The sequence below is a fragment of the Lachnellula hyalina genome (genome assembly GCF_007821495.1).
Source record: "Lachnellula hyalina strain CBS 185.66 chromosome Unknown contig00194, whole genome shotgun sequence".
Classification (NCBI taxonomy): Eukaryota; Fungi; Ascomycota; class Leotiomycetes; order Helotiales; family Lachnaceae; genus Lachnellula; species Lachnellula hyalina.
In genome coordinates, this window is record NW_022157308.1 from 18,608 (window position 1) to 32,355 (window position 13,748).

The 13,748-nt window shown below is 48.0% G+C and overlaps 6 protein-coding genes across 6 annotated transcripts; 4 read left to right on the forward strand and 2 right to left on the reverse strand.

Moving 5' to 3' along the window:
- Nucleotides 1–469: 469 nt before the first annotated feature.
- LHYA1_G008128 (uncharacterized protein) lies at nucleotides 470–1,969 on the forward strand (the record flags this gene model as incomplete). The annotated part of the gene is made up of 1 exon (XM_031153049.1): nucleotides 470–1,969. The coding sequence occupies one exon, from the start codon at nucleotides 470–472 to the stop codon at nucleotides 1,967–1,969; it is 1,500 nt and encodes a 499-aa protein (XP_031002018.1).
- A 1,284-nt stretch (nucleotides 1,970–3,253) lies between these two features.
- On the forward strand, nucleotides 3,254–5,794 carry LHYA1_G008129 (uncharacterized protein; the record flags this gene model as incomplete). Its single annotated transcript, XM_031153050.1, is given in 8 exon segments — nucleotides 3,254–3,615; nucleotides 3,665–3,766; nucleotides 3,786–3,930; nucleotides 3,978–4,296; nucleotides 4,320–4,778; nucleotides 4,833–5,134; nucleotides 5,182–5,592; nucleotides 5,645–5,794. 8 exon segments carry the CDS (start codon nucleotides 3,254–3,256, stop codon nucleotides 5,792–5,794), a joined length of 2,250 nt encoding a protein of 749 aa, XP_031002017.1.
- A 1,919-nt stretch (nucleotides 5,795–7,713) lies between these two features.
- tim44 (Mitochondrial import inner membrane translocase subunit) lies at nucleotides 7,714–9,396 on the reverse strand (the record flags this gene model as incomplete). The annotated part of the gene is made up of 2 exons (XM_031153051.1): nucleotides 7,714–8,389; nucleotides 8,438–9,396. The coding sequence occupies 2 exons, from the start codon at nucleotides 9,394–9,396 to the stop codon at nucleotides 7,714–7,716; spliced, it is 1,635 nt and encodes a 544-aa protein (XP_031002010.1).
- Nucleotides 9,397–9,652: 256 nt separating this feature from the next.
- Nucleotides 9,653–10,420, forward strand: mrps18 (putative 37S ribosomal protein S18, mitochondrial; the record flags this gene model as incomplete). The annotated part of the gene is made up of 1 exon (XM_031153052.1): nucleotides 9,653–10,420. One exon carries the CDS (start codon nucleotides 9,653–9,655, stop codon nucleotides 10,418–10,420), a length of 768 nt encoding a protein of 255 aa, XP_031002011.1.
- Nucleotides 10,421–10,596: 176 nt separating this feature from the next.
- Nucleotides 10,597–11,454, reverse strand: sdu1 (DeSI-like protein; the record flags this gene model as incomplete). Its single annotated transcript, XM_031153053.1, has 2 exons — nucleotides 10,597–11,265; nucleotides 11,350–11,454. 2 exons carry the CDS (start codon nucleotides 11,452–11,454, stop codon nucleotides 10,597–10,599), a joined length of 774 nt encoding a protein of 257 aa, XP_031002012.1.
- Nucleotides 11,455–11,976: 522 nt separating this feature from the next.
- Nucleotides 11,977–13,471, forward strand: OLA1 (Obg-like ATPase; the record flags this gene model as incomplete). The annotated part of the gene is made up of 4 exons (XM_031153054.1): nucleotides 11,977–12,051; nucleotides 12,105–12,176; nucleotides 12,229–12,714; nucleotides 12,920–13,471. The coding sequence occupies 4 exons, from the start codon at nucleotides 11,977–11,979 to the stop codon at nucleotides 13,469–13,471; spliced, it is 1,185 nt and encodes a 394-aa protein (XP_031002013.1).
- Nucleotides 13,472–13,748: the final 277 nt, after the last annotated feature.

Genomic DNA, 13,748 nt, shown 5'->3' on the forward strand with positions numbered 1-13,748 from the left:
ACGCGCCCGTGCAGATGGGCCACCGGTGGTCCAATACTATCCCTTAGAAGGTCGATTCCCAAAAAAGCATGTACATTCTATTGGGAGATGCACCTACCAACACCAACATCACGGTGGAAAAATAGAAACCTTCGCCGAACGTACTTGGTCGTCATTGCCGCGCGCGAACTAGGCGCGTCGCACGGACGCGTTCAAGCTCGAAACGTTCTTAAAGGCCACGTGACACCAACAACAATGCATAACAGTCAAACGAGGGCAAGACTTGGATCTCCTGTCTGTTCATCCTGAGTGTGATCCAGCCTGTGGTCTGTTCATTGCTGTTCTGTGAGTTTTTAATACATATAGTTGAACACAAAGACGTTTCTGGACCATCAACTTCATTCGACTAGAGTTCACCTTGTCCCATCTCATCTGTCCCATCTCATCTCATCTCATCACCACGGAACCACTTGGCAGGACCGAAGTCACAATGGGCGACGCTAGAGCACAACTAGATAACTTGGCGTGGGACAAAAACGATGAAGCATGGGAAATATCACAGAAACGGCTTCGAAGGAGAGACACCTGCGAACTTGCAGCTTCCCTTGCGGGGCAGAAATTCGGGAGAAAAGCAACATTCGGGCCACCTTTGATCATCGGTGGATATAACATCTTATACAAGGTCCAAGTTGAGGGAATGGCTTCCGATGTCTATGTTCGGCTACCTTGCCCTAATTGGGTTCAGTTTCCAATTGAGAAGACTCTTCAAGAAGGTGCCACAGCAAGATATGTCGAACAACACACCCAGATCCCAGTTCCTAAGATATTCTATTATGGCGAAAAGTCTGATCTTGGTCCTTTCATGATCCTTCAACATGTGGAAAATCATGGATTAATGGTTAATCGAATCAAAATGCCCAACCCCGACCCCGATGTAACTTCTGTCCTAGACCCAAACATCTCAGAAACCGTGCTCTCAAATTTCTACGGGAAAGCGGCACGGTGCCTATTACAGATCTCTCGGCTCTCATTCGATCGCATTGGATCGTTGTCTGAGAACGATGATAATACTTTCTCCATAACAGGACGCCCTCTCTCCAAGAACATGAACGACATGCTACAACTCGCAAATATTCCCCGTGCTGTACTTCCGCCAGAGAACAAGACATATAGTACGACAGATGAGTGGTATGTTGCTTTAGCCGAGATGCATATGGCACAACTCATTTTTCAACACAATGACCTTGTGACCACCGAAGATGATTGCCGAAATAAGTATGTGGCACGACAACTCTTTCGCCGGTTGGCGAAAGATCATCGACTCTCAAGTTTTGGATTTGCTAATGATGGCTGGTCAGCCCAGTCTAAAAGCTGGTCTTCTCAACTTTCCCGGGCACCGAGTAATCTGAGATCGTTCAGGCTTTGGGCCGATGACTTCAGACCTGGCAATATCCTCATCGATGACTCTGACGACATAGTTGCAGTTATAGACTGGGAGCTTACTTATGCTGGACCTACACAATTCATGCTTGACTGTCCGTGGTGGTTGCTTCTCGAAGTGCCAGAGTCGTGGAAACCGGACATCGATGACTGGACTAAGGTCTATGACATTCGGTTGCAGACTTGGTTATCAGCTATGGAGAAAGTTGAAAAAGATATTGGCTCTGAAACGTTGCCATTCTTCTTGTCCACGCACATGCGTGAAAGTTGGGAGACTGGCCGATTCTGGCTCAATTATGCTGCGAAAAACAGCTGGGCGTTTGACACAGTATTTTGGAAGTATTTAGATGAGAAGTTCTTTGGAACCCGAGAGGAGGATATTCCCAAGGATGACCTATGGAGGACGAGGGTCAATTTGTTAAGTGAGAAGGAAAGAGCGGCCATGGAGACCTTTGTGGAGTGGAAAATGGAGGACAAGAAGGAAAGGATATTGGTTGATTGGGATCCGGAGGAGGCAAAACAACGCCTATCTGAGGCGCTGTTTGATTGATTCTGAGAAGTGGAGACTCGCAAATGAGGATGTTTCTTCACACATGTTCAAGATCAGGTACAAACAAAATTTTAGAATCATCAAGATACATTCATTTATTCGGCCTAGTAAACAGCCTTCCCTTCACCTCACTCCTCTCCACCCTGCCCAAAGATACGAGGGTCAGACTGCAAAATGTGCTGCGAGCGTTCGACTTCCGTATATCCCTCTATTCGATGTTAGTAAGTACCCTGGGACTGGAAGGCTACGGGCTGCTTACCGTTAACCTTCTTGCCAAGTTAGCGGCGGATTTGATGCACAGATACAGAGCAGTTGTACGCTGCATTTTTCAGCGTGGATCGGAAAATGTCCACAAATTTCTAAGCCTTCATAGGGGAGTTCGTAACAATACTACCTTTTACATAGCGCAAGATCGGCAGCTCTAAAACCGAGTCTTCCCATCGGAGTATAAGTTCGGTGTCGTCAGAGGGGACTTCTTGTTGCCAGAAATCATCGAGTAATTAGAAGCCAAATAATGCCTTATCAGCAAATACTAAGGTAAGCAAGAATGCGACATTATTATAAATGAGCTAACCGTGTTCTTTGCCTATCGAACCAAAGCTAGCAAGCCGTTAGCTGTAGCAGAAGACTAGAGGAGATAGTCGGAGTGTCTCTGGTAATTTAGCATAAACAGGGAAGCAAATTTTCTGCGATGTGAGCCGATTTTATATTTCTTAGGATTAACAGCAGCGACGCCTTACAGGCTACGCAGACTCCCCACATGTTTGTGCTTGGCAACCCCGCTCTTGCCGCGGGGTTTTCTAGATGCAGTGGATAGCACAAGCAGCCTTCTGTCAATCATGACTTCTCGGCTCGGCCCTTCCTGTGGAAGGCAACGTGGGTGACTCACATCACATTCACTGCATCTGGAAATAGGCCGCCGCAGCTGGAGCAGATGGTGTGAAGAGGGCTCGTCTTGAAATTGTCCAAAGAATTGATTGGACCTCTTCTTCAGACCTTCCTAAGAGAGCTTGCTCGTGCGGGGGGTAGTGGTTGGTGCGTGACGGTGACAACACGTACATTTCCAGGCCTCCAGCCTGCGAATGGATGCGGGCCAAAGAAGCAGTGCTGATCAATGATAGCGAGACAGTGAGGGAGGATAAATAACATTACTGCAGGAAGACATGGCCGTAGAAAAGTGAGCAAAAGTAGCCGTCACCGTGGGGCCATTTAATGAGTTGAATTGCTGTAGACTACCTAAACATATAAATCCCTCCAATCGAAGCACTTGCTGGGATGGATGAAATGGCCGTCAGAAAGGCTTCGACGGCACAACCAACCACACCACCGAGCAGCCCGAATCCATCATCCGACCATATTGTCACATTGAACAATGTCCAGCAGTTCATTGACATGGTCAAAGCCGTTGTGGCCATAGAGATTGCTTCCGCTCCTCCGACAAACCAGCCATCAGCACAGGTTGTGACTACTGAGCATGTCCAACAGGTCTTGGACATTCTCAAGTTTCTCAGTACCAAGCAGGGACCTCCACCAAAATCGCCAGACTCAGTCAGGGCAACCGAAGGTGCGAAACCTGATGCTTCAGAGGCTAGCCAGCCTGAAACAGCTCTAGCTTCTAGGTTGGAATTCAAGACGGTGAATGAAGTGTATGTCTATAATGGAGCATAAATCAAAGTCTGCTGACGACCCGCTTAGGTGGGATGAGGAAGAATCTGAATACAAGATTCAGGAATCTTCAGCGGCAAAAGTGAATACGCTAGATGAATACGTGTTTGTTATGCGCACGCGGAGTGGCAAGTAGTAATTACCTTTGAAGACGCTTTTATATTAACAAGCTTTTAGACAAGAACACCAAAGACCCGACCTTCTATATCGATGTCAAATCGAAAGAGCTCCGAGACATCTTGAGAGAGGTATTGAAGGATGTTCATGGCATAAGTTTGGTGGAAGAAAAGCCAACAGTGAGCCTTTTCTTACAGGAATTAATCTCCCACTAAGCCAGGCATAGGTTGAGCGACATCTCCTGTACCACTACCTCCTAGAACTTGAATCGCATCGAAGTATTATGCATACCGACACAACGTTCACAAAGCACCTCGATCTGTTGATCAACTGCGTGAAGAGGATCTACGCACCCACGACTGCGCGTCTCCTCCCGCTCCTTGAGCATGGTGAGATCACGTTTGATCTGCTTTGGGCGCTCTTCAAACCAAACACCCCGGTCTATACCACTTGTTCTGGGACCAAAAAACCGCGATGCATTACATATGATTCTGCTGAAGAGAAGATGAACAGGTGGAAAATGAAGTATTTTAGTATGGACTGCCGTATTTCGATTTTGATGGCATAGCGTTCGGCAAGACCTCCACCGAGCTTGTCATTCCAAAATTCCGCGGGACGCAACGCATCAACACCCTTCCAGCTTTCCCTCTCAAATACCATCCAGACAAAGAACAGATCAAGTCCGGCCTCGTTAACTGTGGTCGAAAGTTCGTCTCCCTAATAGGCACTCACCATATCTACTGTCAGGGTGAAGCATTTGTCATGTACGAAGGAGAGCCGGTGGCGGTGTCTGTTGACAGCCGGGTTATGGTCGATGCCGACTTCTTTTGGAAGATGAATCCCAATTACTCCAGACCACGTGCTGACCTAGCCGTGAATCGAATTCGCAGTGAATCCGGCGGCCCGCCTCCACCATTAACTAAGCCGGTTCAGAGCGAAGATATTGAGCTGGCTGAGTTAAGGGAGGACGATTTGCTTATTTGCTGCCCGACTGTGCTAGGTTTCAGTTTTGGCGAGAAGCTCTGGGGTGAGTTTTATCTCATCTATTCTGATATAGACATTCCACTGACTTCTAACGCAGCGGAGTTTGCGGTCGCCGATATCAAAGAGATTGAATGGTCATTGTTACCATTCGATTGTCTGTCGATTCCCGAGGAGCAAAGAGATGTCATTATGGCTCTCGTGGAGGCTCGCCTTGATCCGAGCGTCGAATTTGATGACTGTATCGTGGGCAAGGGAAAGGGAATCAACATGCTCTTGCAGTACGGCCCTATGTCGCTCATTTATCTCATCTTACTAACATGGAAAAGTGGTCCCCCTGGAGTCGGAAAAACCTTAGCAGCAGAAGCAGTATCTGAGCACCTGAAAAGGCCTCTCTACTCAGTACGTTTTCCATCTTGCACCCTTCCAAGGCTAGTCTAACTGTCCAGATCTCGGCTGGAGAGTTACCTACCGACGCAGCAAAGCTGGAAGGGCAACTCTCTCGAATCTTCAAGACTGCTGGCCATTGGAATGCAATTCTTCTCTTAGACGAAGCAGACGTCTTCCTCGAGCAACGTTCGCCCGATAATCTTACTCGCAACGGCCTTGTCTCTGTGTTCCTCCGCAAACTGGAATACTGCCAGGGAATAATTTTCTTGACCACAAACCGAGTATCTCAGTTTGATGCAGCGATCCTGAGCCGGATCCATCTCATGCTTAGATATGAAGACTTAACCAAAGACGCGAGGGGGCAAGTCTGGAGGAACTTCCTTTCCTGGACAACTAGTGCTTCCGGAGATGCAGACGTCACAGGTAAGGAACTGGATGAATTAGCTATCTACAAGTTGAACGGCCGGCAGGTAAGTTACCTCTCCGAATCCCCAGCCTTCGCCTTACTGACGTTTTTCTCAGATAAAGAATATTATGTCCGCGGCTCAGGCTTTCGCCACTAAAGAGAGGACCAAGATAGGATTTTCACACGCAAAGAAGGCTGTGAAGGCGAATGAGAAGTTTTTCCGGGAGTTTTATGGGAAAGATTTCGTCGATGCTAATTACGGTTAGCCGTGTTCTGATGGGAAGCGCGTTGTAGAGTTTGAAATGGGCTCGAAAAGTCCGCCAGATTGCAAATATGGGTCATCTTTCGTTCTGCTGGGTTTCAAATCGCTTTTCAGAAATAGTGTATTGAGGAATTGTAATATATAGTGAATGCAATGAGGTATTTCTTACCTCTACTGAGAACCGATTCAGAGACTGCAAATATTGCGCCTGCTATGTAAGATCTAGAGAAGACTGGCCACTCTGGAATAAAAGATAGTGACTCTATTCTAGGGCGGATTTAATGGGGACCAAAGTTGGAAGATTGGGATGGAGAATAGCGCTGGATAGAACCAAAATATATGGCTTTGCGGAGCCGCTAGTTGAAAGGTGGAATTTGGGGTGGACAAGCCCCACTTTGATAAGGTTTTCCTTGGGGAGATCCCAAGCAAATACAGACTGGCCACACAGATCAATATGCTCGCTTTGGCCGGGGCTAAATCTCCAGCCAAGGTTACAGAGCGAGCTGTCTTGTTCGACTCATTCAATTTAAAGCACTTCAACTGAAGCTGGTCTTATAGTCACAAAATCCTTTTTATTTTTGCTAAAGAGATATTCTGCGACGTTTACAAGCAAATCTGCTTGCACGCTCCTCTTCATATCTCAGCGCGACATTTCTAGAATCAGACCGCTAGACTTCGGGTTTGCGCTAGCTGATTTGGCTGGAGCAACATATTAGCCCGTCTCATCTAATACCAAAAAGGTTTGTGGCCGACAGGTTTGTGGCCGACAAGATTTGTGACCGACAGGTTTGTGGCCGATGTTTTGTGATAGGGCTTCTGGTTGACTCTATATTGACGAAAGCCTTAAGTATTAGGCGATATCAGTTTTGCACCCAGCAAATTTCTCAAGGATCGCTTACAGTTGAAAGTTGATAAAGAGATCGCACGTTTTGTACACAGGCTTAGATCCCTGATCATATCCAAATTATATTTTTCTCATAGATTGTCTCATCGTCTCCATCTAGCCCCACAGGTTGGGCACAAAGCTCCAGTACTCACTGAGATATCAGACTGATGTCGACAAATTATTGAGATGGCCAGCCCTTCTTTGATGTCTATCGACCTTGATGTACTCGATGCTACCCATGGAGCTGTCGCCTTTGTTTTCAATCAATTTGGTTGACAACTGGTCCGACTCAAACATCATGTCTGCTGTTGGCACTCATGTCAAGCATATGGTCGACGATCTCGACACCCCTAATTCACGACTGAACAATGTGCGGAAATCAAGTAACATTTTAGGCCAACGTGGCGCTCTGGGACTATCAGAGTCTCGAAAACACATGATGGCCTTTTACTTTGATGACATGCTTGAAAAGGTCGTGCACCCCATCACTAGGGCCCATCGTGACAATGAGAGAGGGATATTGTGGTGCCTATTGGTATTTAGGATGCTCTGTTGGCTCATACTTCACGATTTCGACCCGGAGGATACCCAGATCATCCCGTCGAATTTGAGGCACAGTCGAGTGCCAGTTTATATAGGATGAATTATGACCGGAGATCCAGAAAGATTGAGCATCTTGCTCTGGAGTAGATATATCGTACAGAGATAAGCCCGCATTTATTGAATTCTATCATCAATTGCTAGACGTTGCCAGAGTGGCTACAAATGGATAATATACGCTTAACCTCCATTCATCATGCTATGCTTTTCGAATTTCTTTATACAAACATTAATTATACATCCATCCCCCTTTGAGTGGCGTGAAGTTGAGGACCGTCGATCCAACGTCAGAAAGGACTTCCCAATCAATCATCGGCCTTGCCAGGCCGATAATATAACGCCGCCAACACCCAATGATATACACAAGCCTCACCATTCGCTACAAAGTAGAGATACAGATGTCGGAATAGAGACAAGCCGGACAAGAACATGCCCAATCATATGTAATCCCTCCCACTCTTTTGCAACTCAATCAACCTCCACCCTCTCGTCTCGGGATTATTTACGTCCTCTGGAATCCTCGTGACGCCAATGGCATACGTGACTTGCTGGACCTTATCCTCCATGCCGGCTGCTAGCTCATTCGTCTTTATGTTGCGGTACACATGCACCTCTTGCGTCCTGCAGGTCATGATGAACACTGGAACATCTCCCGGGTCCAAGATGCGGGAAGACATGACCTCCACGTTCCGAATATCGAGAATGCGGCCATCACTTTTAAGACCTGCGGCAGTGGTTTGTTTGGTGAGAGCGTCGTAGACCGAAAACTGTGCTGCTGACAGCCATTGTGACAGCGTTACGGTGTCGCCTTTTACGTATGCATCTAGGACTTCGGGGAGAATGTACTCGCGCATTTCGCGCACGAAAGGCTCCATTTGAAAGGATGGGTCCATTTCCCGGATTTTCTTGATGACCATAGCTGTTTCGTTCTCAGAGAAGAAACCGGCAAAGCGATCCGAGATGCTGCGCGCGGTTGAGACGAAGGGGTTATCGGATTCGTTGTAGGCGGATTTCAAGGAGAAGAGGTTTTGCATCATTTTGTTGGAGTCTCGGAAGTCGCGCCATGTTTCTTTCCAGGCCGCGTCTTTGTGTAGGGTTACGTTTGTGCCAGCACTGTATCTGTTAGTATTGAAGATTCTTAGGGGGATAGTAAGAACTTACTTTGGGTCTTCGATGGGGACTTCAACCCGCTTGCCTCCAGTGAGACCAGCCTTTTTAGCTTCTTCCAACTCTCGCGCCTCCCTTGCCTTTCGTCGCTCTTCCTTCTCAACCCATCCTCCATATCTTGAACTGCTACCATCGTCGATGACCTTTTTGACATCCTTAAATGCCTCTGTTTCTCTTATAGGCCGTGTTCCCTTCTCAATTACACTTGCCGTTGCGTTTACTGTTGTCCGTGCGGCTTTGACGACCGGTGTGTCCCACGTCCAAGCTGCTCCCTTGCCAACGGCACCAGCCGTGCCTTTCAAGACAGTCCCAGCAGTCGATGTGACCTTGCCTGTTGTGGCCTCATAAGCTTGTCGCGCCTTCCTGACTGACTCGCTCTCTGTGAACCGTTGAACATCTCCTTGCAAGGCTTTGGTAGATTCGTTCCACTCCTTCGATGCCTTGAATTCAGACTGCAAAGTCTCCGTAAAGACTTGCCATGGTGACTTGTCTCCGTGTGGAGGAGGTGGCGGAGGAGCTTCTTTTTCTTTCTCTTCCTTCTTGCCTTCGCCCTCGGAGTCCTTTGTCTTTTCGCCAGCGGAGCCTGCTTCACTCTCACTCTCCCCTGATGCCTTTTTTGCAGATTCTTTCTCTGCCGTTCCTTCTTTCGCCGACTCGCTGGAAGGTTTGGCCTCTTTCTCCTGCCTTAATCTTGCGCCATTGTGAAAACTTCTGGCTCTTACTGCGGGTCCTAAACCCGTCCGTATTTCATCTGGAAGAAAGTTCGATCGTAGAGGAGAGAGATGCAAAGGAAGCGTCGAACTTGATGAGTTTGGCGACAATGAGTGTAGGTTTGAAGCTTGTGTTTGCTGGAGTAACCGTCTGTATACTGCCGCTCGACCATATGAAGATCTCACGACGGAAAATTGCCCGTTTGCAGGCGCCCTCGTCGCCAAATGCCGTAGACTATTCATAGCGATTGAGCAGTGACCAAGATATTAACTCGAGCCGTTGCAAAACAGAGCAGGTTGGTCGGCAAAAAGATTGGATTGGGGAGATGTTGCCAGGAAATTTTGGGCGGCGCTTTGAACATTTTCCCCGAGCCCGGGATCGCCCCCTTCCAAGAAAACAACAGGGTGTAACATCGTTTATCCGAGCCGAGATCAACTTTCTCAGGACTTCTTGACAACACCACGAACGAGTCTGATTTAGACGTCAAACAAACCAGCCATGAGTAGGACAGCACCACGGCGCCTCCTGGCTCAATCGCCCCTGGGGCTGTTCCCAGAGTTGACTCCGGCCTGTATAACACCAGCACGCCGTCTACGGCCGTTTTCTCATACCTGCCGGAGAAAAGCAGACGAAGACAATAGCACAACTCTTCGCACCCAAGCTTCAGAACCGCAGAAACCAGCTGCACGATACGCCACTCCAGCAGATGACTTCGTCCGGCCCTCCGCATCTGTGAACCCAAAAGCGAAGACGAAGGGCATGGGGAATGTTGCGAACATGATGAGTGGCTTTCTCAGGAAGTCAAGTTACGGACAGTCTGGTGGAGGCCTTTACAACACAAGCACTGCCTCTGATGGTACCCTGAACCAAGCACAGGCTCCGCAGGAGTACGCCGAACCCCATCACTTTCACATCTACGCCACTCGACACAATACTCATATCACGCTCACGAACCCGGCTCGGGCGCCTTTGCTATCTGTCTCTGCGGGAAACATTGGCTTTAGGAACAGTGCAAGGAAGCATTATGATTCCGCATTTCAGTTGGCGAGTTATGTTATGACGAGGATGCAGGATCGAGGGATCAATGCACAGATTAAGCAGTTGGAGGTTGTATTGAGAGGGTTCGGGGCCGGGAGGGAGGCTGTCACGAAGGCTTTGCTTGGGTTGGAAGGAGAGCATTTGAGGCATAAGATTGTCAAGGTGGCGGATGCAACAAGGTTGAAGTTCGGAGGGACGAGAAGTAAGAAGCCTAGACGTCTGGGCTAAATGGAAAGGGTGTTTAAGATATGTTCGCTTTGTACACTGCACGTAGAAAGAAAGAGCGCTGTACATTCTGTAATATAGACTACAGACCATTTGGTATCATCCCTAATGTAACGCCTGTAATAAGATAAAGATCCATGCCGATACGCCTCCTGATTTTGCCGCTGAATTCAAAACGATTATGGACCTCTCGTAGTGGGTGCTCTTTCTGAAGGGGGAACAACACGTCCAGAAGTATCTCTCGCTGGAGCTTTCCCCTTGCTTTTGGCACCTTCACTTCGTAATCTGTCTTGCTCGGAGTCCCATTCTTCATCAAAGCTCCTGGATCCATTGTCAACGCTCCATCGCTTACTGGTATCAGTGCTCCCCAGCATCCTAGAGCCTTCATGGGAATCATTATGCTCATCTTCGTCCAGCAGCTCCCCGTCCGCAGTATCAAAGTCGGGTGGGGCAATCCATTCCCTAGGCACCACACAAGGCAACGCAACTCCGATACTCGCCGCACGATTCAGCCAACTTGGGCCCGGCCGTCCAGTCAGCTTCTCGCAGAGGTATGCCGTGAAGTGATTGCAGTTTCTAGTAAGTAGGTTGTACGACGTGCCCTGAAAAGCCTCGGAAGCTTCCTTGATGATTGTGTCTATTTCGTCCTGCGGGGCAACTGTGAACCCGTGTAGAATTTCACATTTGAAAGTTCCTCCTGGTGGCTCTGTCTTGGGCTTTGTCCAGTATACGCCTGTCATGCCTCTCTTGTCATGCCCGCCGTATGCGTACTCTCTTTTGTTGATGACAATTCCAGAATGTAGGAGGGACGCGCCAACGGTCCACAACATAGAGGCCAGACGACCGGGCTACAAAGATAAATAATTAGCAGAAGTCTAACACTGGATGGAAAGGGTCAGGGCATATCAGAGACAAGTCGTGCGGGAACGCACAGGTAGAAGATCATAGACATTAATCATGATCTCGGTCTTCTGGAACGAGAGTGTGGAACGGTGACTTTGACTGGAAGCTTTCCGGGAGCTCTTCTTTGAAGACATCTTCGTGGACTCAAGGTTAAACGATTGTGGTAGTAGCACTACAGCTTCTGAAATCGAAAAGAAAGAATGCGATGCAATGTGGTGTATTGTTTAATTTTCAGTTGGTTGGTGTTCCTTCGGCCAGCGATGTTTGAACTCAACGATTCCTTCAGGCTTCCGTCTGAAGTCATACCGAGGCCTAGGTAGTAGTGACTAAGCTGAAGACTGGGGGAAGAATTGCTGAATCACCTGACTATGTACTAACTGCTTTGGGATACCTATGCATTCAACTTGGTGGCTAGATTCAATTTTACCCAATACTATTCGCACACAAAAAACTGGGCGCGAGAGGTGCAAAACTCTCACGCACACAACAAGGCTACCACCATCACGACGTCCCCTCACGGTGCTGCGCGTGTCTTCTCTTCTTTCCTCCTTACTTTTCAACGGTCTGCAGCAAGAACTGCGACTGCAAATAATCAGAGCCTGCTTAGCTGCACGGTCTTACACACAACTACACGCTCCTACGCAAAAAAGAAGAGAATGCCTCCCAAGAAGGCCGTCAAGGAGGAGAAGATCCTGCTGGGCAGGCCGGGTAATAGCTTGAAGAGTGGAATCGTATGCTACCCGCTTCCTCTTCTGCGTGCGACAGCTCACTGATTCCTTCATAGGTCGGTCTTGCCAATGTTGGTAAATCGACGCTTTTCCAAGCTATCACCAAGTGCTCGCTAGGAAACCCCGCCGTAAGTACAGCACAGTATGGGCTTTCTGACGAGCAAGTCTAACGGCCACCAGAACTTCCCTTTCGCAACAATTGACCCCGAGGAATCGCGAGTCATCGTCCCAGATGACAGATATGACTGGCTGTGTGAAAAATACAATCCCAAGTCGCGAGTCCCCGCACATCTAACCATCTATGATATTGCTGGCTTGACTCGAGGTGCCTCGAGTGGTGCTGGTCTGGGAAACGCCTTCTTGTCTCACATCCGTGCCGTCGATGCCATATTTCAAGTCGTTCGTTGTTTCGATGATGCAGAGATCATCCACATTGAAGGAGATGTCGACCCAGTCCGAGATTTAGAGATCATCAGCGATGAGCTGCGAATCAAGGATATTGAGTTCACTGAGAAAGCACTAGAGAACTCGAAGAAGCTGACTCGGAGAGGTGGTCAGTCTCTAGAGATGAAGAAGCTTAAGGAAGAAGAAGCTTGTATTGAGAAGGTCTTGAAGCTGTTGCAAGATGGTGGAGACGTCCGGAAAGGTGAATGGACTGTTAAAGAGGTATGTTGCAAATTTTCATTGCTGTTCTACATCAACCTTTTCATGATGACAAAGGGCCATGAGGCCTGAATAATCCCAGCTCGTCGATGTGCCTCAACATAAACGCAGAGTGCACCCTGAGATAAGAAACCCGTTCTGATCAATATCCAAAATTCATCTTTTGCCTTGAACCTTTTTGGCAAGCAAGTCACTAACACATCAGCAGATCGAGTTCATCAACCCCCTTTTCCTCTTGACAGCTAAGCCAGTCGTCTATCTCATCAACCTGAGCGAGAAAGATTACATCCGTAAAAAGAACAAGCATCTCGGCAAGGTCATGGAATGGATCAAAGAGCATGCAGCCGGTGACCCCATCATGCCCATCTCCATTTGTCTTGAGGAACGTCTCACACGCTTCGAGACCGAGGATGAAGTCAAGGCCGAGCTCAAGACCCTTGGTGTCGAGTCCGCTCTCCCTAAGATTATCACCAGCATGCGTAAAGTATTGAACCTGGGCAGTTTCTTCACAACCGGCACAGATGAAGTCAGACAATGGACGATTAGAAATGGCACCAAGGCACCTCAAGCTGCAGGTGTTATTCACGGAGATTTCGAGAAGACTTTCATCCAGGCTATTGTGTATAACTTTGCTTCGCTGAAAGAAATGGGTGACGAGTCGGAGGTCAAGGCGAAGGGCAAAGTTATGACGAAAGGAAAGGATTACGTCGTAGAAGATGGAGATATCCTATTGATAAAGGCTGGAGCTGCCAAAGGATAAATAATGAATTACTTTGCCATCATTCTGATTAAGAGAGTTTGCGGTATTGGTAAGAAAGTGGCAAGTTGCCCTACTTTACCTCACACTCGACAATGTCTCATAGTTGCGAGAGATTCTCTTATCCTACTCATAAACCCCCTGAAAGCTCATATCAACGTAGCATAGTGTCTCCAAACGCTCCCAAACCTCCATTATCCTGCGAATTGTCCATTTTTACCCTTGTCCCCCCTCCCTTGAAGAAGCAAAGCACGTCAGAGAACTCTCGAGTTCTGTCTCA